The following is a 27,798-nucleotide window of genomic DNA, read 5'->3' as shown; positions in this document are numbered from 1 at the left end:
CAGTAGGTTATCTACCATATTAACTGTAATAGCAGCAGAAGTAGGTTATCTACCATATTAACTGTAGTAGCAGCAGTAGGTTATCTACCATATTAACTGTAGTAGCAGCAGTAGGTTATCTACCATATTAACTGTAGTAGCAGCAGTAGGTTATCTACCATATTAACTGTAGCAGCAGCAGTAGGTTATCTACCATATTAACTGTAGCAGCAGCAGTAGGTTATCTACCATATTAACTGTAGTAGCAGCAGTAGGTTATCTACCATATTAACTGTAGTAGCAGCAGTAGGTTATCTACCATATTAACTGTAGCAGCAGCAGTAGGTTATCTACCATATTAACTGTAGTAGCAGCAGTAGGTTATCTACCATATTAACTGTAGTAGCAGCAGTAGGCATATTAAGTAGGGTATCTACCATATTAACTGTAGCAGCAGCAGTAGGTTATCTACCATATTAACTGTAGTAGCAGCAGTAGGTTATCTACCATATTAACTGTAGTAGCAGCAGTAGGTTATCTACCATATTAACTGTAGTAGCAGCAGTAGGTTATCTACCATATTAACTGTAGTAGCAGCAGTAGGTTATCTACCATATTAACTGTAGCAGCAGCAGTAGGTTATCTACCATATTAACTGTAGTAGCAGCAGTAGGTTATCTACCATATTAACTGTAGTAGCAGCAGTAGGTTATCTACCATATTAACTGTAGCAGCAGCAGTAGGTTATCTACCATATTAACTGTAGTAGCAGCAGCAGTAGGTTATCTACCATATTAACTGTAGTAGCAGCAGTAGGTTATCTACCATATTAACTGTAGCAGCAGTAGGTTATCTACCATATTAACTGTAGTAGCAGCAGTAGGTTATCTACCATATTAACTGTAGTAGCAGCAGTAGGTTATCCTTGCCCAGGGACCCCCTTCCAGGCAAACCGGTAACTAAACATACTGGAATATCCGCAAACCCAGGGTCGTTATAATACCTTAGCAAAAAGGTTTTCCACGTCTTGTCTTATCATCAGCAAGAAGTAATCAACATTTTAAAATGAATAGATTTTGTAGATAGTTTTTCCATTACCTCCCCACACTATAATTGGAAGAAGAACTGTAAACTATAACAAAGACTATTAGCTAGAAAGGTAACTCTAAACACATTGTCGATACGAGCAGCTGTTTAAAGTTGACATCATTAGAAATAAGATATTATCCTATTTTGTACAGTAGGTATGTAATTCAAATTGCGTGTATTGTTTTTGCTAGCGATGTTTATAAAAACAACTACTTATTTCAGGGGGGTTGGCGATACTGTATATTTTTTTGCGGACAAAATAAACATAGCTATATGGATTATATTGAATGAATACTGAACAATATTTGCTATATGTTTAACTTTTTATCAAATAAGAAAAGTCTACTTTTGCCGGTGATCTTTAACTGGAAAGGGGCGTGGTTAGCCCGGTGTTCTGGTAGATCAGCGGGACCGCCGAGCTTCAGCTTCGGTGTGTTTTCGGGCTGGCTGTTCTTTGTCCTCCATTAGAGCTCGGATTCCCAGGCCCATCGTACGGCGCAGGCCCGAAGTAGCGCAGCCGCTCTGAGGTTAGTGCCCTACCGCGCAATCTCCAGCTATTTCAGCCCCGGCGCAGCCGCACCAACAAACCCGGCAGCATAGGGGCGAAAATATGCACATTGTTTTAGATACCGATGAGAAAACGGAAAAAAACGAATATTTGGCATTTTTGACGACAGTACATTTTGCGCACACCGAGAATAAGTCGAGATAATGCAGCAATAGCGTTGGTGTTGATGTAGGCCGCTAGGCCTGTTATGTATTGTTACAGTTGTAGCTCGAGATGGCGCGTTCGGTGCTACAGTAGTCGCGTTATTTTAGTTTAACAGTGCACAGCACATGTAATCGCATGCGATGCTTGGTTAGCATGCAATATTTTGGATTCTGATTCCAATAATTGTTCTAGTTTTTACACAATTGTCCAGTATGTCGCTAAATACAGCTGCTTGGCCAGCTAATTCTCTAGCGAAATGTGTCTTGGACATTTGCTAGCCAACTGCGTTTTTATGGTTGACTTACTAGCTAACGTTAATGATAGTTTATTTAGGTTCTTGTCATATCTAGAAGCACCATCGGAGCTAACTAACATATAGCTAACTATATGGCTAGTAAAATAACCATAACATTTGATCAGAAACGCTGTTAAACAGTGTTAGCGAAACACATTTGCTAACTTAGCCACTAATCAGCTAGCTTGTTGTGGTCTATCCACCGCCATTGAATGGCAGGCTGGGTAGCGTCAGCTAGCTAGTAGCTATGGTCTGTTATCAATATAGCTCGCATTCGTCTCATCTTTCGCGAGTATTTAATAGCAGAGACCGAGAATGCTTATCAGTGCAACCTAATTTTGAGTTACTGTTAGCTAGACAATCTCAATTGATAATTTGTCAAGACTAACTGGTTGGCAAGCCAGCCCATTCCTGTCCCTGTCTGTCTTACTGTCTAGGTGCAGCCTCTCTCCCCTCAAATAATTCATAGTAGGGCTATATAACAGTTTATAAAGATGCATCATGCAAGCCATTCAACATTCAATCTTCACATTTCCTGTCACCTCCCACCCCCAAATCTATCATTAATTGGTCACCCAGTGCAATACTCGATTAGCCTTTTGAGTTGTAAAGTAATACATGCCTTTGAATGAACATATTTGGAATATAGTCAACCTCAGCCATTATACATGCTATTTACATTTATTGAACATAACTACAGACGCACTGCATCAATGCATCTACACTGACAATATTACTACTAATATTAATAGTTATGTCATGTATCACAAATTTAGCTAGTACACATTTTCATATATAGCCCCTCGACATAACAAGCTTTATTTCATTGAGCCCTGTTAACATCCTTCTGGGATAGTATCACAGTAGAAGTGGGTGTAGGCCTATACACACCCCTGAATGGCGCGTGTGTGTCTCTGGGTTACTTGCATCAATATCCCATGTGCTAACTATTGCAGTAAAGCACATAAACCCCAACTCTGCTCCAGGAGGCAGGAGCTCTTCTCTATGGCCGTCCCAGTATGTTGTGTGTGTGGTGTCAGGTTGTTACATACCGAGACACCAAAAAAAATGAATGGAATAAGTTATTTTCTCTTCAGTTAGTGTTTGAGGCTAGCACCACGCCATGGAGGACCACAACGTTCACCAGACTGAACACATGACCACCATCGAGGAGCACGCCGTGCAGCAGGTACATGTGGCCACGTACACAGATCACAGCATGCTGAGCGCCGACGAGGACTCTCCCTCATCCCCTGACGACGACGCCTATGATGACTCCGACATCCTTCACTCGGCCGGCAATGACCAGATGACCGCGCACCTGGCAGCTGCAGGTGAGCCCTGGCCAATGAGAGGGGTCTTTGGCATGATGGAGGACAGTATAGTAGCAGAGTGAAATGAGCGCTTTGTTCTCTGTCTTGAAGAGGTTACTGGATCTGTTCTGCCAAAGCTAGGTCATGGGGCCCTTGTATCAGGGTCACGCCTTATGAAAATTACAGAATGCTGTGGTAAACAGAAAGACATGGTTGCCTGTCATGTAGAGTAGGCAATCATAACCAGCTCTATACATAACATGTCTATCTACACCAGGGGTACTCAACTCTGACCCGGTGAGGTCCGGAGCCTGCTGGTTTTCTCTTCTACTTGATCATTAATTGAGGACACACCTGGTATCCCAGGTCTAAATTGGTCCCTGATTAGAGGGGAACAGTGAAAGAAAATACAGTAGACCTGGAATCCAGGTCCAAAGTTGAGTTTGGGGGTTCAACACTCTTCTGAATCTTTTCCCCAACTACTTATTTCAGACATGACATTGACAAGTATTTGAACTGATCCCCTCACCTAAAAGAGTAGTTGTCTTTCCTATCCATAGATAATTTTTCATATGCATGTTGTAATGTACATAACTGACCAGCAGATGGTGCTGTCAGACCACTAATGCTAACTGCTCCATGTCAACTGTCTTATTTCTATTCACAGGCCCAGTAGGTATGGCTGCAGCTGCTGCCGTAGCAACAGGCAAGAAACGCAAGAGGCCCCACATCTTCGAGTCCAACCCGTCCATCCGCAAGAGACAACAGACACGCCTTCTGAGGTGAGTGGCCCAGAACGGCAGGGTAGCCTAGTGGTTAGAGCATTGGACTAGTAACCGGAAGGTTGCAAGTTCAAATCCCCGAGCTGACAAGGTACAAATCTGTCGTTCTGCCCCTGAACAGGCAGTTAACCCACTGTTCCTAGGCCTGCCTCTTTCTCTTGTCATTCTGAACAGTATCCTATTAGTATCCCACTTTACTTAGTTGTAATTATTTCGTTTTTTCTGAAAGGGGGTACTTTATTTTAATCCAAGTATGGAATGACAGTCATTTATCATGGCTATTTGTTTTTATAGTCCCCGTGACTAGAAAGAGCACGTTAGAGTGATTTTCCTGGTGTTTTTGTGTCTGTAGGAAACTGCGAGCCACCCTGGATGAGTACACCACCAGAGTTGGCCAACAGGCCATAGTTCTGTGCATCTCTCCCTCCAAGCCCAACGCTTTGTTCAAGGTGTTTGGTGCTGCGCCGCTGGAGAATGTGGTGAGTGGAAACATGTCTGCCACACGTCTCCCACACAGACACGTCTGCCACACGTCTCCCACACAGACACGTCTGCCACACGTCTCCCACACAGACACGTCTGCCACACGTCTCCCACACAGACACGTCTGCCACACGTCTCCCACACAGACACGTCTGCCACACGTCTCCCACACAGACACGTCTGCCACACGTCTCCCACACAGACACGTCTGCCACACGTCTCCCACACAGACACGTGTCTGCCACACGTCTGCCACACAGACACACGTCTGCCACACAGACACACGTCTGCCACACAGACACACGTCTGCCACACAGACACGTGTCTGCCACACGTCTCCCACACAGACACGTGTCTCCCACACAGACACACGTCTGCCACACAGACACACGTCTCCCACACAGGCACACGTCTGCCACACGTCTCCCACACAGACACACGTCTCCCACACAGACACACGTCTCCCACACAGACACACGTCTGCCACACAGGCACACGTCTCCCACACAGACACACGTCTGCCACACAGGCACACGTCTGCCACACGTCTCCCACACAGACACACGTCTGCCACAGAGACACACGTCTGCCACACAGGCACACGTCTGCCACACGTCTCCCACACAGACACACGTCTGCCACACAGACACACGTCTCCCACACAGACACACGTCTCCCACACAGACACACGTCTGCCACACAGACACACGTCTCCCACACAGACACACGTCTGCCACACAGGCACACGTCTGCCACACGTCTCCCACACAGACACACGTCTCCCACACAGACACACGTCTCCCACACAGACACACGTCTCCCACACAGACACACGTCTCCCACACAGACACACGTCTGCCACACAGACACACGTCTCCCACACAGACACACGTCTCCCACACAGACACACGTCTCCCACACAGACACACGTCTGCCACACAGACACACGTCTCCCACACAGACACACGTCTGCCACATGTCTGCCACACAGACACACGTCTCCCACACAGACACACGTCTGCCACATGTCTCCCACACAGACACACGTCTCCCACACAGACACACGTCTCCCACACAGACACACGTCTCCCACACAGACACACGTCTCCCACACAGACACACGTCTCCCACACGTCTCCCACACAGACACACGTCTCCCACACGTCTCCCACACAGACACACGTCTGCCACACGTCTCCCACACAGACACACGTCTCCCACACAGACACACGTCTCCCACACAGACACACGTCTGCCACACGTCTCCCACACAGACACACGTCTCCCACACAGACACACGTCTGCCACACAGACACACGTCTCCCACACGTCTCCCACACAGACACACGTCTGCCACACGTCTCCCACACAGACACACGTCTCCCACACGTCTCCCACACAGACACACGTCTGCCACACGTCTCCCACACAGACACACGTCTCCCACACAGACACACGTCTCCCACACAGACACACGTCTCCCACACAGACACACGTCTCCCACACAGACACACGTCTCCCACACAGACACACGTCTGCCACACGTCTCCCACACAGACACACGTCTGCCACACGTCTCCCACACAGACACACGTCTGCCACACGTCTCCCACACAGACACGTGTCTGCCACACGTCTCCCACACAGACACGTGTCTGCCACACGTCTCCCACACAGACACGTGTCTGCCACACGTCTCCCACACAGACACACGTCTCCCACACAGACACGTGTCTGCCACACGTCTCCCACACAGACACGTGTCTGCCACACGTCTCCCACACAGACACGTGTCTCCCACACAGACACGTGTCTCCCACACAGACACACGTCTGCCACACGTCTCCCACACAGACACACGTCTGCCACATACACAGAGGATGTGTTAACGCCTCATAATGTTTGGCTGAATCTGTAACACAGAAGAAAGGGAGTTAGTGTTTCATATAAGGGGTTTGTGTTCACTGTTCCTGCCTTACATTGGGGTTAAATCAATGGCCCAGTTCAACTTTTCTCAGTGCATCCGCTCTTCTGTCCTTCATTGGTTGAAGTAAACGCTGATCTGTGATTGGTGAAAGCAGTAGACTGAAACATCGTCTTCACTCGACGGGGGCTTTTCCTTTCCTTACCTCAAGGAAAAGAAGGAAATATCAGTGTCGACAGATATTTACCCCCAAACATTTTTTCTTCCTAGTGGTTAAGGTTATTATTTAAGGGGTTTGTCTTCTGATCTGAGATTTGTGCCTAATCACACAATTTACGGCAATATTTTTCATCAATTGGATGACGCTTTGCAGAAGGAAATTTGCAACACAAACAAACATGGAGGAGAGTGAACGTGGCCCAGAGCACGGAGACAAGGAGCTCGTACCTAAAAGACTTCTGTCAGATGGACGTGGTTTGGTTATGACAAGTCTGACACGGACCAGAAAACCGTCCTCTACAAGATGTGTTGCAGGTCAGAGTTCTGACAACAGGCTCAAACACCACTAACCTCTTACCACCTCCACAAGAATCATGTGAAACAGGCCAGTCCCAACAACAGGCTCAAACACCACTAACCTCTTACCACCTACACAAGAATCATGTGAAACAGGCCAGTCCCAACAACAGGCTCAAACACCACTAACCTCTTACCACCTACACAAGAATCATATGAAACAGGCCAGTCCCAACAACAGGCTCAAACACCACTAACCTCTTACCACCTACGCAAGAATCATGTGAAACAGGCCAGTCCCAACAACAGGCTCAAACACCACTAACCTCAAACCAAACGCAATAATCATGTGAAACAGGCCAGTCCCAACAACAGGCTCAAACACCACTAACCTCTTACCACCTACACAAGAATCATGTGAAACAGGCCAGTCCCAACAACAGGCTCAAACACCACTAATCTCTTACCACCTACACAATAATCATGTGAAACAGGCCAGTCCCAACAACAGGCTCAAACACCACTAACCTCTCTTACCACATACACAAGAATGTTGAAACAGGCCAGTCCCAACAACAGGCTCAAACACCACTAACCTCTTACCACCTACACAAGAATCATGTGAAACAGGCCAGTCCCAACAGGCTCAAACACCACTAACCTCTTACCACCTACGCAAGAATCATGTGAAACAGGCCAGTCCCAACAACAGGCTCAAACAGGTAACTCTTACCACCTACACAAGAATCATGTGAAACAGGCCAGTCCCAACAACAGGCTCAAACACCACTAACCTCTTACCACCTACACAAGAATCATATGAAACAGGCCAGTCCCAACAACAGGCTCAAACACCACTAACCTCTTACCACCAGGACAAGAATCATGTGAAACAGGCCAGTCCCAAGAACAGGCTCAAACACCACTAACCTCTTACCACCTACTGCAATAATCAGGCTGAAACAGGCCAGTCCCAACAACAGGCTCAAACACCACTAACCTCTTACCACCTACACAAGAATCATATGAAACAGGCCAGTCCCAACAACAGGCTCAAACACCACTAACCTCTTACCACCTACACAATAATCATCAGTGAAACAGGCCAGTCCCAACAACAGGCTCAAACAGTGACCAGGCAGAGAACCTCTCTTACCACCTACACAAGAATCGTGTGAAACAGGCCAGTCCCAACAACAGGCTCAAACACCACTAACCTCTTACCACCTACACAAGAATCATGTGAAACAGGCCAGTCCCAACAGGCTCAAACACCACTAACCTCTTACCACCTACGCAAGAATCATGTGAAACAGGCCAGTCCCAACAACAGGCTCAAACACCCCTAACCTCTTACCACCTACACAAGAATCATGTGAAACAGGCCAGTCCCAACAACAGGCTCAAACACCACTAACCTCTTACCACCTACACAAGAATCATGTGAAACAGGCCAGTCCCAACAACAGGCTCAAACACCACTAACCTCTTACCACCTACGCAAGAATCATGTGAAACAGGCCAGTCCCAACAACAGGCTCAAACACCCCTAACCTCTTACGACCTACACAAGAATCGTGTGAAACAGGCCAGTCCCAACAACAGGCTCAAACACCACTAACCTCTTACCACCTAGTGACAAGAATCATGTGAAACAGGCCAGTCCCAACAACAGGCTCAAACACCCCTAACCTCTTACCACCTACACAAGAATCGTGTGAAACAGGCCAGTCCCAACAACAGGCTCAAACACCACTAACCTCTTACCACCTACACAAGAATCATGTAAGAAACAGGCCAGTCCCAACAACAGGCTCAAACACCACTAACATCTCTTTTACCACCTACACAAGAAAAGTGAAACAGGCCAGTCCCAACAACAGGCTCAAACACCACTAACCTCTTACCACCTACACAAGAATCATGTGAAACAGGCCAGTCCAGACCAGCTCAAACAACAGGCTCAAACACCAGTTAACTAACCTCTTACCACCTACACAAGAATCATGTGAAACAGGCCAGTCCAACAACAGGCTCAAACACCACTAACCTCTTACCACCTACACAAGAATCATTTGAAACAGGCCAGTCCCAACAACAGGCTCAAACACCACTAACCTCTTACCACCTACACAAGAATCATGTGAAACAGGCCAGTCCCAACAACAGGCTCAAACACCACTAACCTCTTACCACCTATCACAAGCAGCACTAATACCACCTGAAACAGGCCAGTCCCAACAACAGGCTCAAACACCACTAACCTCTCTTACCACCTACACAAGAATCATGTGAAACAGGCCAGTCCCAACAACAGGCTCAAACACCACTAACCTCTTACCACCTACACAAGAATCATGTGAAACAGGCCAGTCCCAACAACAGGCTCAAACACCACTAACCTCTTACCACCTACACAAGAATCATGTGAAACAGGCCAGTCCCAACAACAGGCTCAAACACCCCTAACCTCTTACCACCTACACAAGAATCATGTGAAACAGGCCAGTCCCAACAACAGGCTCAAACACCACTAACCTCTTACCACCTACACAAGAATCATGTGAAACAGGCCAGTCCCAACAACAGGCTCAAACACCACTAACCTCTTACCACCTACACAAGAATCATGTGAAACAGGCCAGTCCCAACAACAGGCTCAAACACCACTAACCTCTTACCACCTACACAATAATCATGTGAAACAGGCCAGTCCCAACAACAGGCTCAAACACCACTAACCTCTTACCACCTACACAAGAATCATGTGAAACAGGCCAGTCCCAACAACAGGCTCAAACACCACTAACCTCTTACCACCTACACAAGAATCATGTGAAACAGGCCAGTCCCAACAACAGGCTCAAACACCACTAACCTCTTACCACCTACACAAGAATCATGTGAAACAGGCCAGTCCCAACAACAGGCTCAAACACCACTAACCTCTTACCACCTACACAATAATCATGTGAAACAGGCCAGTCCCAACAACAGGCTCAAACACCACTAACCTCTTACCACCTACACAATAATCATGTGAAACGGTATGGAGAGAGTCTATGGATGAGACCCCAAAAAGTACAGTCTAGTGCTCAAAACAAACCCCTGACTCAGACATGGCAAGAGGCTTTTGCCCGCGGCACAGCATATGGCAAAGAATCACGAAGATGGAAGGAGGTAACAGCTGCCGTTACAACTTACATCTGCAAAGACATGGCCCCAATTTACACGGTCGAGAAACAGCCGTTTCGTGAGTTTTGACCCAAGGTACCAAATGCAAATTGATATGTTTTTTATTTTATTTAATAATAACTTTTATTTAAAAAGTCTGCAAGTCAGTTAAGAACAAATTCTTATTTTCAATGACAGCCTATATTTTAGGCCTATATTTATTTTGTTTGCAACTATTAGTTGAAGTGTTTTCTATTTACCTTTTTTGTTGTTGATTTTAAAAACTAATATTTTATATTTTGTTTCGTGCTTAATTGAAAATTTGCACAAAGGTTCTAAATAAAATAAATCAAATATGAGTAAGTACCTTTATTTGTTGAGTTTAATTCAAAATGTAATAAGAAATGGGCCTTTACGTGTGGTCATTTTATATAAACTATTTATTCATTGAATTGACAGAAAATGTGCTATATCGTGATATGTATCGTTATCGGGATATGAATTGACCTATGTCAGGATATGAGGTTTTGGCCATATCGCCCAGCCCTAGCCTGCAATTTTCACTATGTCACAACGTTTGGTTCTCAGACTGCTTTTACAAGGTTAGGGATAACCTTCCCTTGACCTTTGCCCCCTACTCTGGGTCGTCCACTAACCTATGTTTTTCCTACCCCTCCTCCTTCTCCCTGCAGGTGAGGAAGTACAAGGGCATGATCCTGGAGGACCTGGAGAACGCCCTGGCCGAGCACGCACCCCCCGGGGGGGAACTAACCTCCGAGCTGCCCCCCCTCACCATTGATGGCATCCCTGTCTCTGTGGACAAGATGACACAGGTGAGCCCATAGAGAGATGATACACTTGACACACACAGCTATATTTATTCATGTTTATGGGTGAGATGAGAACCCTCGTCTGGCCAGCAGATGGAGCCAGTTGGTTATAAATCCCTCACTGCTCAGACTATGGTTTAATGCGTTGGCTACGCTAGAAAATGACATGCTTCAAGGTCAAATGCCCCTTTTAGGTCAATTTCGTCAAGGTTTTCACCTGTTCTCAAGATGATAGTTGCCACTAGTTTCTCCAGCATGAGTTGCTCGTTAGAACTATAGATCCTATTTTAATCTAGTTTGTAATCTAATATTTTCATGAGACAGATTTGGAATCTACAATGAGCCAAACAAGGCTTTCCGATATGCCCGTTTAAGAGGCAGATATCCTCCATTTGGCTATCAGGGTGTGGTGCCAGTCCAGTATGTGAGAGAAAGTAGTGTGGACCAGGACACAGCATTCAGAGTTCTGTTCTGTAGGCACGAAGCGGACTGAAACAGGGAGGTGCTATCTGAATTTATCCAAAAAATAAGAGGCACTCATTTTTGTTTTTCCATTCCAAAGTGTTTTGCTTCGCTGTGCCCTAATGAACATAGCCCAGAGATGGCTCACAGAGTAGTCATCATCCCAAGTGGCACTAGCTTGTTTACTTCACTGCTGACACAGTCATTGGATCGTCATCATCAGAGACTTGGTACCATACATCGCCCTCAGAGACACTACCCCAGGACGAGGGGACAGAGGCAGCCAATCACTGAGTCCGCAGGGATAGAAACAGCCAATCACAGGGCCCACAGGGAGAAGAGCGGCCAATCCTGTCTCCTCTGGGGCAGGCGTTATAGAACCAGGAAGAATCTCGATGGTTGTTGTTTTTGTGTGTTTTTTTATGAGTTGAGGGGAGGAGGATCTGTTGCCTTACTTCACTCTGCCAAAGCTGGTTGGCAATGGGGTTACGGAAGGTGGTTTTATTTTTTTTATTTAACCAGGTAGGCCAGTTGAGAACACCTTTATTTAACCAGGTAGGCCAGTTGAGAACAAGTTATCATTTACAACTGCGACCTGGCCAAGATAAAGCAAAGCAGTGCGACACAAACAACACAGAGTTACACATGGAATTAACAAGCGTACAATCAATAACACAATGGAGAAAAAAATGGGAGGAAAATAGTCTATACAGTGTGTGCAAATGGCGTGAGGAGGTAAGGCAATAAATAGGCCATAGTAGCGAAGTAATTACAATTTAGCAAATTAACACTGGAGTGATAGATGTGCAAGTAGAAATACTGGTGTGCAAAAGAGCAGAAAAGTAAATAAAAACAATATGGGGATGAGGTAGGTAGATTGGATGGGCTAATTACAGAAGGGCTATGTACAGCTGCAGCAATCGGTTAGCTGATGTTTAAAGTTAGTGAGGGAAGTATCAGTCTCCAATTTTTGCGATTCGTTCCAGTCATTGGCAGCAGAGAAATGGAAGGAATGGTCGGCCAAAGGAGGTGATCAAATCAAATGGGGCAAAAAAGTATTTCGTCAGCCACCAATTGTGCAAGTTCTTCCACTTAAAAAGATGAGAGGCCTGTAATTTTCATCATAGGTACACTTCAACTATGACAGACCAAATGAGAATAAAAAAACATCCAGAAAATCACATTGTAGGATTTTTTATGAATTTATTTGCAAATTATGGTGGAAAATAAGTTGGTTTGGTCAATTTGGTCAATAACAAAAGTTTATATCAATACTTTATATACCCTTTGTTGGCAATGACAGAGGTCAAACATTTTTCTGTAAGTTTTCACAAGGTTTTCACACACTATTGCTGGTATTTTGGCCCATTCCTCCATGCAGATCTCCTCTAGAGCAGTGATGTTTTGGGGCTGTTGCTGGGCAACACGGACTTTCAACTCCCTCCAAAGATTTTCTATGGGGTTGAGATCTGGAGACTGGCTAGGCCACTCCAAGACCTTGAAATGCTTCTTATGAAGCCACTCCTTCATTGCCCGGGCGGTGTGTTTGGGATCATTGTCATGCTGAAAGACCCAGCCACGTTTCATCTTCAATGCCCTTGCTGATGGAAGGAGGTTTTCACTCAAAATCTCACGATACATGGCCCGATTCATTCTTTCCTTTACACGGATCAGTCGTCCTGGTCCCTTTGCAGAAAAACAGCCCCAACGCATGATGTTTCCACCCCCATGCTTCACATCTAATTTTGTCTGTCATAGTTGACGTGTACCTATGATGAAAATTACAGGCCTCTCTCATCTTTTTAAGTGGGAGAACTTGCACAATTGGTGGCTGACTAAATACATTTTTGCCCCACTGTATATCCCTTCGTACATCAGCTGATATCTCAAAGTGCTGCACAGAAACCCAGCCTAAAACCCCAAACAGCAAGCAATGCAGGTGTTGAAGCACGTTGGCTAGGAAAAACTCCCTAGAAAGGCCAAAACCTAGGAAGAAACCTAGAGGAACCAGGCTATGAGGGGTGGCCAGTCCTCTTCTGGCTGTGCCGGGTGGAGATTATAACAGAACATGGCCAAGATGTTCACAAATGACCAGCATGGTCAAATAATGGGTCTGGGAAAGGGTAGCACGTCCGGTGAACAGGTCAGGATTCCATAGCCGCAGGCAGAACAGTTGAAGCTGGAGTAGCAGCATGGCCAGGTGGACTGGGGACAGCAAGGAGTCATCATGCCAGGTAGTCCTGAGGCATGGTCCTAGGGCTCAGGTCCTCCGAGAGAGAGAGAGAGAGAGAATTAGAGAGAGCATACTTAAATTCACACAGGACACCGGATAAGACAGGAGAAGTACTCCAGATATAACAAACTGACCCTAGCCCCCCGACACACAAACTACTGCAGCATAAATACTGGAGGCTGAGACAGGAGGGGTCAGGAGACACTGTGCCCCCATCCGATGATACCCCCGGACAGGGCTAAACAGGAAGGATATAACCCCATCCACTTTGCCAAAGCACAGCCCCCACACCACTAGAGGGATATCTTCAACCACCAACTTACCATCCTGAGACAAGGCCGAGTATAGCCCACAAAGATCTCCGCCACGGCACAACCCAAGACAGGAAGATCACATCAGTGACTCAACCCACTCAAGTGACGCACCCCTCCTAGGGACGGCATGAAAGAGCACCAGTGAGTCAGCCCCTGTAATAGGGTTAGAGGCAGAGAATCCCAGTGGAAAGAGGTGCACCGTCCAGGCAGAGACGGCAAGGGCGGTTCGTTGCTCCAGAGCCTTTCCGTTCACCTTCACACTCCTGGGCCAGACTACATATGACCCACTGAAGAGATGAGTCTTCAGTAAAGACTTAAAAGTTGAGACCGAGTTTGCGTCTCTGACATAGGTAGGCAGACCGTTCCATAAAAATGGAGCTCTATAGGAGAAAACCCTGCCTCCAGCTGTTTGCTTAGAACTCCTAGGGACAATTAGGAGGCCTGCGTCTTGTGACTGTAGCGTACGTGTAGGTATGTACGGCAGTTAGCAGTACAACCTTGAAATCAGCCCTTGCCTTGCAGGAAGCCGGTGTAGGGAAGCTAGCACTGGAGTAATATTAAAATGTTTGGTTCTAGTCGGGATTCTAGCAACCGTATTTAGCACTAACTGAAGTTTATTTAGTGCTTTATCCGGGTAGCCAGAAAGTAGAGCATTGCAGTAGTCTAACCTAGAAGTAACAAAAGCATGGGTTAATTTATCTGCATCATTTTTGGACAAAGTTTCTGATTTTTGCAATGTTACATAGATGGAAAAAAGCTGTTGGCTTTGGGGATGACCAGTGAGATATACCTGCTGGAGTGCGTGCTACGGGTGGGTGTTGTTATGGTGACCAGTTAGCTGAGATAAGGCGGAGCTTTACCTAGCAAAGACTTATAGATGACCTGGAGCCAGTGCTGCTGGCGACGACTATGTAGCGAGGGCCAGCCAACTAGAGCATACAGGTCGCAGTGGTGGGTGGTATTTGGGGCTTTGGTGACAAAACGGATGGCACTGTGATAGACTGTATTCAGTTTGCTGAGTAGAGTGTTGGAGGCTATTTTGTAAATGACATCGCCAAAGTCGAGGATCGGTAGGATAGTCAGATTTACGAGGGTATGTTTGGCGGCGTGAGTGAAGGAGGCTTTGTTGCGGAATAGGAAGCCGATTCTAGATTTAATTTTGTATTGTCGATGTTTAATATGAGTCTGGAAGGAAAGTTTACAGTCTAGCCAGACACCTAGGTATTTGTAGAGTTCCACATATTCAGAACCTTCCAGAGTAGTGATGCTAGTCGGGCGGGTGCGGGCAGCGAACGGTTGAAAAGCATGCATTTAGTTTTACTAGCGTTTTAAGAGCAGTTAGAGGCCACGGAAAGAGTGTTGTATGGCATTGAAGCTCGTTTGGAGGTTTGTTAGCACAGTGTCCAAAGAAGGGCCAGATGTATACAGAATGGTGTCGTGGTGGATCAGGGAATCACCCGCAGCAAGAGTGACATCGTTGATATATACAGAGAAAAGAGTCAGCCGGACTACAGGCCCTCCGATTTGACACACTGAACTCTGTCTGCGAAGTAGTTGGTGAACCAGGCGAGGCAGTCATTTGAGAAACCAAGGCTGTTGAGTCTACCGATAAGAATGCTGTGATTGACAGAGTCGAAGGCCTTGGCCAGGTCGATGAAGACTGCTGCACAGTACTGTCTTTTTTCGATGGCGGTTATGATATCGTTTAGTACCTTGGGAACCAGATTGCACAGCAGAGAAGGTATGTTGGGATTCGAAATGGTCAGTGATCTGTTTGTTAAGTTGGCTTTCGAAGACTTTAGAAAGGCAGGGTAGGATGGATATAGGTCTGTAACAGTTTGGGTCTAGAGTGTCACCCCCTTTTGAAGAGGGGAATGACGGCGGCAGCTTTCCAATCTTTAGGGATCTCAGACGATACGGAAGAGAGGTTGAACAGACTGGTAATAGGGGTTGCAACAATGGCGGCAGATAATTTTAGAGAGAGTCCAGATTGTCTAGCCAGCTGATTTGTAAGTTTCCAGGTTTTGCACTGGGGGGGGTTCTGGAGCACCTGGAGAGCCAGGTCAAAGCAGTATCCCAGGACACTCACCTGGCTGGGGCCAGAGTGACGGGAGAGTGTGCGTTTTGTGGAGATGCAGTCTGTCGACTTCTACTCTGCTGAATAGGTGTTTCTTTCAAAAGAGATGATCTCAATGAGACAAACCTGTATACATGTAAAGGTTAAATATAGTAGTGGAGTGGAAGACATGGTTGTGCCAGGAGAAAGGCTCAAATAAGAGGTGGTAAGATGGATAGGGATTGAGTGACAACCAGGGAAGGGGAGTCAGCCTGACTATCCCTGGAGAGGCTCATCTGGCGGGTTTTGGGGAGTTCACGAGGCTGGTGGCTGGTGGTATGGAGAGCCTAGGAGCAGCAGGTGAGTCAAGAGACCAGCCAGGGTGAGCCAGTCCATAATTACAGCTCTTTGGGTTTGGGGTGGCTGGCTGCTGATAGCCTGCCGGATTAGACTAAAGGGAGGGGGGTTAACGCCACACACAGTCACTAATTAGGCCATCTGTCCCCCAATTCACCAGCTACAGGTGGAGAAACAGAGGCACTGAGGAGCTTACTATAGCTGTTGCTACCTGCTACATTAGTAAACGTAGTCTTTGTCGGTCTCCATTTTATAAACTCTGACAAATGTGTTTCTGTTGTTTTTGAGAGGGTTTCTCCAAGCGCTAATTCACTGGCTGCAACTACAGCAGGACGGAGACGAAGACTGGTCAGAATGGCTTTCTCAAAAACAATTTATGGTATGATATGTTGTCACCAGAGGTTACCTATCCATGTTTCAGACCATCCAGAGCCAGTCAAGGCACCGCCATTTTGTCTACTCTCTCAGAACACAGAGCAAACTGGATAGCTGTGTGGTGATTCTATTTTTAGCCATATTTACTCAGTGATGTCAATGTGGGTAGATGCTGCAGTGGCCCCATCCCTACCCCGACCCCAGTATTACCAGGGACACTGAGGACATTGCGACGAAACCCACCCCAGCTGGGAAGACACACACATACCACACGCACAGGGGACTGGTAAGGCGTGTGTGTGTTCCACCCCCTTCATCTCCCAGGAAGAGGGGGAAAATCAGAATAAATAAATGAGGAGGCCTCTTATGCAATAGTTTGGATGAGTCTGGTGTCTAACAAGCAATCAGAATCTCCTCTGGTGTCTTCAGTCTGTTAACATGTTATTGAACTGAATCTCCTCTGGTGTCTACAGCAGTCTGTTCAATCTCCTCTGGTGTCTACAGCAGTCTGTTAACTGTTCATGTTAATCTCACTGAATCTCCTCTGGTGAGTAACATGTACTGAAGGTGTCTACAGTCACACCATCTCCTCTGGTGTTAAACAGTAGGGAGAATGAATGAAACATCATCCACCTACTACTGGTTTAAAACTACCACTGAATTTCCTCTGGTGTCTACAGCAGTCTGTTAACATGTTATTGCACTGAATTTCCTCTGGTGTCTACAGCAGTCTGTTAACATGTTATTGAACTGAATTTCCTCTGGTGTCTACAGCAGTCTGTTAACATGTTATTGAACTGAATCTCCTCTGGTGTCTACAGCAGTCTGTTCATGTTAACTGAATGTTACAGCAGTCTGTTAACATGTTATTGAACTGAATCTCCTCTGGTGTCTACAGCAGTCTGTTAACATTAACTGAATGTCTACAGCAGTCTGTTAACATGTTATTGAACTGAATCTCCTCTGGTGTCTACAGCAGTCTGTTAACATGTTAATCTCACTGAATCTCCTCTGGTGTCTACAGCAGTCTGTTAACATGTTATTGAACTGAATCTCCTCTGGTGTCTACAGCAGTCTGTTAACATGTTAATCTCACTGAATCTCCTCTGGTGTCTACAGCAGTCTGTTAACATGTTATTGAACTGAAACTGAATCTCCTCTGGTGTCTACAGCAGTCTGTTAACATGTTATTGAACTGAATCTCCTCTGGTGCAGTCTGTTAACATGTTAATCTCACTGAATCTCCTCTGGTGTCTACAGCAGTCTGTTAACATGTTATTGAACTGAATCTCCTCTGGTGTCTACAGCAGTCTGTTAACATGTTAATCTCACTGAATCTCCTCTGGTGTCTACAGCAGTAACTACATCTCCTCTGGTGCAGTCTGTTAACATGTTAATCTCACTAATCTCCTCTGGGGTCTCAGTCTGTTAACTGAATCTCCTCTGGTGTCTACAGCAGTCTGTCTGTTAACATGTTAGTCTGTTAACTGAATCTCCTCTGGTGTCTACAGCAGTCTGTTAACATGTTAATCTCACTGAATCTCCTCTGGTGTCTACAGCAGTCTGTTAACATGTTAATCTCACTGAATCTCCTCTGGTGTCTACAGCAGTCTGTTAACATGTTATTGAATTGAATCTCCTCTGGTGTCTACAGCAGTCTGTTAACATGTTAATCTCACTGAATCTCCTCTGGTGTCTACAGCAGTCTGTTAACATGTTATTGAACTGAATCTCCTCTGGTGTCTACAGCAGTCTGTTAACATGTTAATCTCACTGAATCTCCTCTGGTGTCTACAGCAGTCTGTTAACATGTTATTGAACTGAATCTCCTCTGGTGTCTACAGCAGTCTGTTAACATGTTAATCTCACTGAATCTCCTCTGGTGTCTACAGCAGTCTGTTAACATGTTAATCTCACTGAATCTCCTCTGGTGTCTACAGCAGTCTGTTAACATGTTAATCTCACTGAATCTCCTCTGGGGTCTACAGCAGTCTGTTAACATGAATGAACTGAATCTCCTCTGGTGTCTACAGCAGTCTGTTAACATGCTAATCTCACTGAATCTCCTCTGGTGTCTACAGCAGTCTGTTAACATGTTATTGAACTGAATCTCCTCTGGTGTCTACAGCAGTCTGTTAACATGTTAATCTCTGTTAACTGAATCTCAGTCTGTTAACTGGAATCTCCTCTGTCTACAGCAGTCTGTTAACATGTTAATCTCACTGAATCTCCTCTGGTGTCTACAGCAGTCTGTTAACATGCTAATCTCACTGAATCTCCTCTGGGGTCTACAGCAGTCTGTTAACATGTTATTGAACTGAATCTCCTCTGGTGTCTACAGCAGTCTGTTAACATGCTAATCTCACTGAATCTCCTCTGGTGTCTACAGCAGTCTGTTAACATGTTATTGAACTGAATCTCCTCTGGTGTCTAGTCTGTTCATGTTAACATGTTAATCTCACTGAATCTCCTCTGGTGTCTACAGCAGTCTGTTAACATGGTTAATCTGTTAACTGAATCTCCTCTGGTGTCTACAGCAGTCTGTTAACATGTTATTGAACTGAATCTCCTCTGGTGTCTACAGCAGTCTGTTAACATGTTAATCACTGAATCTCCTCTGGTGTCTACAGCAGTCTGTTAACATGTTATTGAATTGAATCTCCTCTGGTTCTACAGCAGTCTGTTAACATGTTAATCTCACTGGGGTCTACAGCAGTCTGTTAACATGTTATTGAACTGAATCTTTGGTGCAGGTCTGTTAACATTTTAATCTCAGCTGAATCTCCTCTGGTGTCTAAGCAGTCTGTTAACATGTTAAATTGAATCTCCTTTTTCAGTCTGTTAACATGTTAATCTCACTGAAGGAAAGAACATGTTATTGCTGAATCTCCTCTGGTGTCCAGGTGGTCCCTCCAGGTTTCAGTCTGTTTTCTTCCATCTAGTGCCACCCAAGTTCAGAGCCATTAGGCCAAGATTGTGTTAGTTCATCAGTCAGGGAGGCAGACTGGAGCCTCAGTCATAGACTGGCCTGTAGATAGACCTCAGTGCAGTGTGGTCTCCTTTTTAGAAATCCTATTTCTGGGCCCAGTCCACGTCAGCAAGCTGCAGGTAGGTAATCAGTGCCTCTTTCCTCCCCCTAGTCAAGGGCACCACTCACCCCCGTATCTTGTTTCCTCTGGTCAGGCCCAGCTGCGAGCGTTCATCCCAGAGATGTTGAAGTATTCGACGGGCAGGGGCAAGCCTGGCTGGGGCAAGGAGAGCTGCAAGCCCATCTGGTGGCCAGAGGACATCCCCTGGGCCAACGTGTAAAATGTTTTTCAGCAGCGTCCAGGTGGTCCCTCCAGGTTTGCGCATCTAGTGAGGATTACATTGTGTTAAACAGAGGGTGAGGTTGAAAACACACTTTCCCTGTGAATTGACTCCCTGGGATCATTACAATGTTGAATATGGTAGAGAGGTAGGATGGATTGAGGGCAAGCCTGGCTGGGGCTGCAAGCCCATCTGGTGGCCAGAGGACCAGAGGGTAGGTTGAAACACACTTTCCCTGTGAATTGACTCCCTGGGATCATTACAATGTTGAATATGGTAGAGCGGTAGGAGGATTGACTCCCTGGTATCATTACAATGTTGAATATGGTAGAGAGGTAGGAGGATTGACTCCCTGGTATCATTACAATGTTGAATATGGTAGAGAGGTAGGAGGATTGCCTCCCTGGTATCATTACAATGTTCAATATGGTAGAGAGGTAGGAGGATTGCCTCCCTGGTATCATTACAATGTTCAATATGGTAGAGAGGTAGGACGTTGTGGAGGTTAAAAGGTATTTTGAGTGGAGACGGTTAGAGAATAATAACTTGGTGGGACAGAGTTCTACCAGGGACAATCCAACTATAATAACTTGGTGGGACAGAGTTCTACCAGGGACAATCCAGCTATAATAACTTGGTGGGACAGAGTTCTACCAGGGACAATCCAACTATAATAACTTGGTGGGACAGAGTTCTACCAGGGACAATCCAACTATAATGGGACAAGTTCTACCAGGGACAATCCAGCTATAATAACTTGGTGGGACAGAGTTCTACCAGGGACAATCCAGCTATAATAACTTGGTGGGACAGAGTTCTACCAGGGACAATCCACTATAATAACTTGGTGGGACAGAGTTCTACCAGGGACAATCCAACTATAATAACTTGGTGGGACAGAGTTCTACCAGGGACAATCCAACTATAATAACTTGGTGGGACAGAGTTCTACCAGGGACAATCCAACTATAATAACAGAGTTTGGTGGGACAGAGTTCTACCAGGGACAATCTATAATAACTTGGTGGGACAGAGTTCTACCAGGGACAATCCAACTATAATAACTTGGTGGGACAGAGTTCTACCAGGGACAATCCAACTATAATAACTTGGTGGGACAGAGTTCTACCAGGGACAATCCAACTATAATAACTTGGTGGGACAGAGTTCTACCAGGGACAATCCAACTATAATAACTTGGTGGGACAGAGTTCTACCAGGGACAATCCAACTATAATAACTTGGTGGGACAGAGTTCTACCAGGGACAATCCAACTATAATAACTTGGTGGGACAGAGTTCTACCAGGGACCAACTATAATAACTTGGTGGGACAGAGTTCTACCAGGGACAATCCAACTATAATAACTTGGTAGGACAGAGTTCTACCAGGGACAACAACTATAATAACTTGGTGGGACAGAGGGACAATACCAGGGACCAACTATAATAACTTGGTGGGACAGAGTTCTACCAGGGACAATCCAACTATAATAACTTGGTGGGACAGAGTTCTACCAGGGACAATAACTTGGTGGGACAAGTTCTACCAGGGACAATCCAACTATAATAACTTGGTGGGACAGAGTTCTACCAGGGACAATCCAACTATAATAACTTGGTGGGACAGAGTTCTACCAGGGACAATCCAACTATAATAACTTGGTGGGACAGAGTTCTACCAGGGACAATCCAACTTAGGTAGCTTAGGTATCAATGAATACAAATGTACATTTTGTTTCGTGAGTTACTTTTTTACATAAAATACAACCATATACAAAAAAGTATACCATCAGAATATCATTGCAAGGAAATTATTTAAGTATTGCAACTAAAGCCCAGACTGAATTCAGCTCCGTTTCACTCCACTATATCAATTAGTAAAGTTAAACTACAGTGAAACGTATCGTAATTCTGTCTGGTTTGTGTTTCCTATACTCTTGAAACCCAATCTACCAGTCCCCTTGTATAACATCTCCTTTTGTTGTGGTGCCCCTTGCTAGGTGTCGTGGACGCAGGCGCTGCGGACCATCGTGAAGAACTGCTACAAGCAGCATGGACGCGAGGACCTGCTGTACGCCTTTGAGGACCAGGTGCCACAGCACACGGCCATGACGACAGCCACCCACAGCATCACCCACCTGGTGCCCTCACAGACCGTGGTGCAGACCATCAGCAACCCCGACGGCACCGTCTCCCTCATACAGGTCAGGTTCCCCATAGGTACAGATATAGGATCCACCTTAACCAATATTTGGTCAAGCTCCGGGGGAAAGTTTCCCCTAAGAACAGATCTAAGATCAGCTTATTTTTTATTGGGGAAATGCTAAACTGACCCAAGATCAGCGTCTAGGGGCAACTTAACCCTACTCCAAGTCAAGATTAGGGTCCCAACATTCCGGGAACGTTCGCAAAGTTCCCAGGTTTTTCAGAAATCCCGATTGGAGGATTCCCTGACTCAGAAGGGAATAAGCTGGGAGGAACTTACCAACCTGGGAGTCCTCCAACTGGGATTTTGGAAAGACCTGGGAACTTTGGGTGTGTTTCCGGAATTTTGCAACTCTACTAAGGATCCAGATGGCGCAGTCCTCCCCCTCTCTAAGCGGCCACAGGCCTCCCTCTAGGCGGCCGCAAGGCCTCCCACTCTCGGTGGCCGGCAGGCCTCCCCCTCTCTCGGCGGGCCGGCGGAGCCTCCCCCTCTCTCGGCGGCCGGCAAGCCCCCCTCTCTCTAGGCGGGCCGGCGGGGCCTCCCCCTCTCTAGGCGGCCGGCGGGGCCTCCCCCTCTCTAGGCGGCCGGCGGGGCCTCTCCTAGGCGGGCCGCGGGGCCTCCCCCTCTCCTAGGCGGGCCGCGGGGCCTCCCCCTCTCTAGGCGGGCCGCGGGGCCTCCCCCTCTCTAGGCAGTGATTAAAAGATGCCCTGGATGATGATTTGGAGGGATATAATCCATGGGAAGGATTTGGCTGTTTTGTACTCAAGCCAGGCTGCCCATTGTAATCTCCCTTTCCCCACTCCTCTCTCTCTCTCTCTCTCCACCATCTTCTCTCTCCCTCTCTTTTTCCCTCTCTGCCCCTCAGGTGGGCACAGGGCAGACGGTGGCCACTCTGGCCGATGCCTCAGAGCTGCCAGGAACAGTGACCGTGGCCCAGGTCAACTACACTGTGAACGATGGAGAGGTACACACACCACACACCTCATCAGTCTCTCAGAACACACACACACACACACTTACAAATACACACACTTGTAGAGACACCTGATTCTCCTATCTGATGACTGTATGTGGTTGTAATGGCAGTCCCTCCTCTGTGTGAGGTGTGTTACTACTATTATGTGAGGAGTGTTAGATGTTACTGTCTCCAGAGTAGTGAACATAGTGTGTAGCTGAAAGGTTTCTCTAACTGGCTCCATTACACACTTTTAGGCAATATGCCCCTTTACACCTTATCACTTTTAGAATAAATAAATAAATACTCAATGATTTTGATGGCGTTTAAAGCCTGAAGGTCGTTTTTCTGCAGTGTGCAGACAGCGTTTCCTCTTTTTGAGATGCTAATGTTAACCATCTCCTGATTCCTAATTGGCATATATCATTCCTCACCTCTCCTCGGCAATAGTTGATGTGTGGTGAGCTTTCTGGCGCAAAGGGGCAGTCCAGACCACACCCAGGTGGGTTCTACACATTGGTCATGGATGAGGTGATTTCCCCCTTACTATTTAAAGCGCTGACAGGGATTTTTCTGCCATTGAAATCCTTGGGCGGGCCGCCTAAACGTTTTATCGGGTCACCTAAGTCCATACAGTGAGGGAGAAAAACGTTTTTATTTTTTATAGATTTTCAGGATGGAAAAACACTTTTCAATGTAAACTTAAACGACAAATATAACAGATGTAGAAAAGACAATAGATATATATATATATATATTAGAATATGATCTTTGAGAACTAACAATCACTTTAGCGGTATTGATTTTATTATGTTTGAGCAAAATAACACAGCATTAACCATGGCAGAACTGCAGGAAATTTGCTTTAAAACTGCAATATCTTCTCTCAGCTCCATGGAGAAATGTGTAGAACTACAGAAAATTAACATTTAAAATCCCCCGAAAAATGATCTCCGCTCCATGGAGAAATGTGAGCACTGCAGGAAATTAACTTTTAAAACCTCCTGAAAATGATCTCAGCTCCATGGAGAAATGTGTAGAACTGCGGGAAATTGGCTTAAAATGCAAATAATACTGTACACCATCAAGATGAGGGCCTTTTAAATTCAGCTGTGCCTACGGGCTGACTGCGCCCGTTGCCACGCCCACCACCTAAGCCCTTTTTTGATCCAGAAAAAACCCTGCGCTAATGTAAAAAGCGCCATAGAAATCAGTCTTGTTTTTGTTTCATTATGTTAAGTGTTGTACAACATGCAACACTGTGGTATACCTGACACTCTGGGATCCGGCGATACTGCTAGCCATAGATGTGCACGCATGGATAAATAATCCTATTGGTTTGTCTTATTTCATTTTCAAGAGATGATCAATACAAGGCTTTGGTTTTAAACACAATTTTATAATACTCCACTTTTATGCGTTCTGGCCTCCCGAGTGCGCAGTGGTTTAAAACACTGCATTGCAGTGCTAGAGGCGTCCCTACAGACCCGGGTTCGAACCCGGGCTGTGTCGCAGCCGGCCGCGACCAGGAGACCCATGAGGCGGCACACAATTGGCCCAGCGTTGTCCGGGTTAAGGGAGGGTTTGGACGGCCGGGATGTCCATGTCCCATAGCGCACTAGCGACTCCTTGTGGCAGGCCGGGGGCATGCATGCTGACTTCAGTCGCCAACTGTACGGCGTTTCCTCCGACACATTTGGTGTGGCTGGCTTCAGGGTTAAGCGAGCAGTGTGTCAAGTAGCAGAGCGGCTTGGCGGGGTCGTGTTTCGGAGGACGCATGGCTCTCGACCTTCGCCTCTCCAGGGTCCATAGAGGAGTTGCAGCGATGGGACAAGATTAACTACCAATTGGATACCATGAAATTGGGGAGGAAAAAAAGCTTTTAATCATTTTAATCAACAAAAGAAAAAGCTTTTATGCGTTGTCTGAATATGTTGGCCAACAAAACATTTTTATTGTAATTTGCATGATCTGGTATTTGTAGGATTGTCATATCACTATGCCTTGATCTCTTGCTGAGGAACACGTCATGTTTACTGTTCTGTAACCCTGAAATGCAACTTCATACTCTGTTTCAATATCATTGCTGAATAGCAAGTTCTCTCTACTCTTCACCAGAATATGTCGGTGTGTCGCACGTTACCGATGGAGGTGTCGCCACAGTTTATTGTAAGCGGCAGATCTACTTCACATTTTATGTTCATTGACTACGACAAATGTTTGTTGAAGGATCACAATCACACTCGTTTTTGTTTGTCGTAGTGTAGAAACACCCTAACTCTGCCTCTCTCTGTCACTTTCCCCCTCTCTTACTCTCTCCATCTCTCTTACGACTTCCTCTCTCCATCTCTCACTTGCTCTCACCCCCCTCTCCCCCTCCTCTCTCCACCTCTTACCATCTTTTTTTCTCTCCCTCTCTCTTACCCTCTTCCTTCTATCGTATTTCCCTCCCTCCCTCTCTCCCCCTCCATCCCTCCCTCTCTCTCTTTCTTCCTCCTTCCCCCTCCATCCCTCCTTACTGGCCAGGTTGAGCAGAACTGGGCGACTCTGCAGGGTGGGGAGATGACCATACAGACCACACAGTCGTCCGAGGCCAATCAGGCGGTCGCGTCCCTCGCTGAGGCCGCTGTCGCCGCCTCCCAGGAGATGCAGCAGGGAGCTACCGTCACCATGGCACTTAACGGGTAGGGCGTGTTCATTAGGGCACACTGTCACCATGGCACTTAACGGGTAGGGCGTGTTCATTAGGGCACACCGTCACCATGGCACTTAACGGGTAGGGCGTGTTCATTAGGGCACACCGTCACCATGGCACTTAACGGGTAGGGCGTGTTCTAGGGGGTTGGTCTAAAGGGACAAGCAGGGTCGTCCAGCCAGGTGAAGAAAATGTACAACTCTACAGCATTGTGGACTATCAGGCCAAATGCTGTATCTGCACTGAGTCTGGGAGTAGGTGACTATTGAGAGTACTTAGTCTGGGGGACCAGCCTTCATAATGACAACACACAGATACCACAGCCATTGGATGACCCATCCATGTTTACTTAAAGGCCTAGTGCAGTCAAAAATGTGACCAACTGGGCCTGGCTTCATGACGTAATGCACAACTTCATACGGACCTTCTGATAGGACGAGGCAGAGCCCTGTTGGTCAGGTGACCCGTGGGCTGTGCCTCTGGCGCTTTTATAAAACATCTCAATTCCCCCAGGCTCCACAGCGGACTGCTATTGGTTCGACTACTGTGGGCTAGTTGGTGAATGATGCCCTCATGGCCTGTGGACCCATTAGCTGAATACTGAGAGTAAAGATACTCACTGGCAAGGACTGCAGGACATCGGCCTTCCTTTGTCAATACATGTGTTTTACCCAAGAGCTACTGACAGTTATCAGTGTGTATCTTCTGACCTACACAGTTATCAGCGTGTATCTTCTGACCTACACAGTTATCAGTGTGTATCTTCTGACCTACACAGTTATCAGCGTGTATCTTCTGACCTACACAGTTATCAGTGTGTATCTTCTGACCTACACAGTTATCAGTGTGTATCTTCTGACCTACACAGTTATCAGTGTGTATCTTTTGACCTACACAGTTATCAGTGTGTATCTTTTTAGCTACTGACAGTCCTCAGTGACTGCTGCCATCTCTAACAAGTTTCTCTTGTGAAATAGATTTGATGTCAGTGAGACTAAACTGTATATTTAAATGTTAAATCAAATATAAACTCTGTAACCATGGTATAATGTTGTTACAGAATGTCATTACGTAACACACTGTGTCAATCTAAAAACATCCAAACTAAATGAAACCTGCAGAAACATTTTGAGATTGGGAGAATGTCATTCTGTAAACAACGTGCACAATGCACACATCTCCTGCTGCACTGCTTGGGGGAGGGGCTCTCTGTGAGCTTAATGCAGGATGCTGGTACAGGGGTGTGGAGTCAGAATCCTGCTGTCCCAGAATGCCGCAGTGGGATTGAGGTATGGTCACCGCCCAGATGCTCTCTCCTCTCTGTTTATAACGGAGTAGGATGAAGTTGCCTGTAGACGCTGATTTTGGGTCAGTTTAGCATGTCCCCCAAAGATGGTTAAAGGCCCAGCCCAGGGCGGTCAAGCGGGTGGTTAAAGGCCCGGGGCGGTTAAAGGCCCAGCCCGGGGCGGTTAAAGGCCCAGCCCGGGGCAGTCAAACGGGTGATTTCCTGTGTTTTATGTATTTAAACTGAGGTTGGAATAATATTGTGAAATTGTATAAATGATGATAATGCCATTTTAGTGTTAGAGCTGTTTGAAAACACCTCCTGAAATTTCACCATTCGGTAAATTAGACCAATAAGAAAGAGTTCCAAACATCTGCCAATAACAGCTGGATTAACATGTTCCCCTCCCCACTCAGGCCACTCTGACAGTCCTAGCAAAGTTCTTGCTTGA

The 27,798-nt window shown here is 46.3% G+C and overlaps 1 protein-coding gene across 1 annotated transcript in view; it reads left to right on the top strand.

Moving 5' to 3' along the window:
- The first annotated feature begins 1,483 nt into the window (after positions 1-1,483).
- nrf1 (nuclear respiratory factor 1) overlaps positions 1,484-27,798 on the top strand; it is a 37,481-nt gene continuing 11,166 nt past the window's right edge. The window contains 10 exon segments of the mRNA XM_065021445.1: positions 1,484-1,595; positions 3,173-3,409; positions 4,056-4,170; positions 4,523-4,649; positions 10,960-11,100; positions 20,078-20,225; positions 20,407-20,417; positions 22,207-22,410; positions 23,278-23,376; positions 25,894-26,051. Of these exon segments, the coding sequence (XP_064877517.1) occupies positions 3,199-3,409; positions 4,056-4,170; positions 4,523-4,649; positions 10,960-11,100; positions 20,078-20,225; positions 20,407-20,417; positions 22,207-22,410; positions 23,278-23,376; positions 25,894-26,051 (1,214 nt within the window). The 5' untranslated portion in view covers positions 1,484-1,595; positions 3,173-3,198.

Source organism: Oncorhynchus nerka, linkage group LG8, assembly GCF_034236695.1.
Source record: "Oncorhynchus nerka isolate Pitt River linkage group LG8, Oner_Uvic_2.0, whole genome shotgun sequence".
Classification (NCBI taxonomy): Eukaryota; Metazoa; Chordata; class Actinopteri; order Salmoniformes; family Salmonidae; genus Oncorhynchus; species Oncorhynchus nerka.
This window is presented reverse-complemented; position numbering and strand designations above follow the sequence as displayed.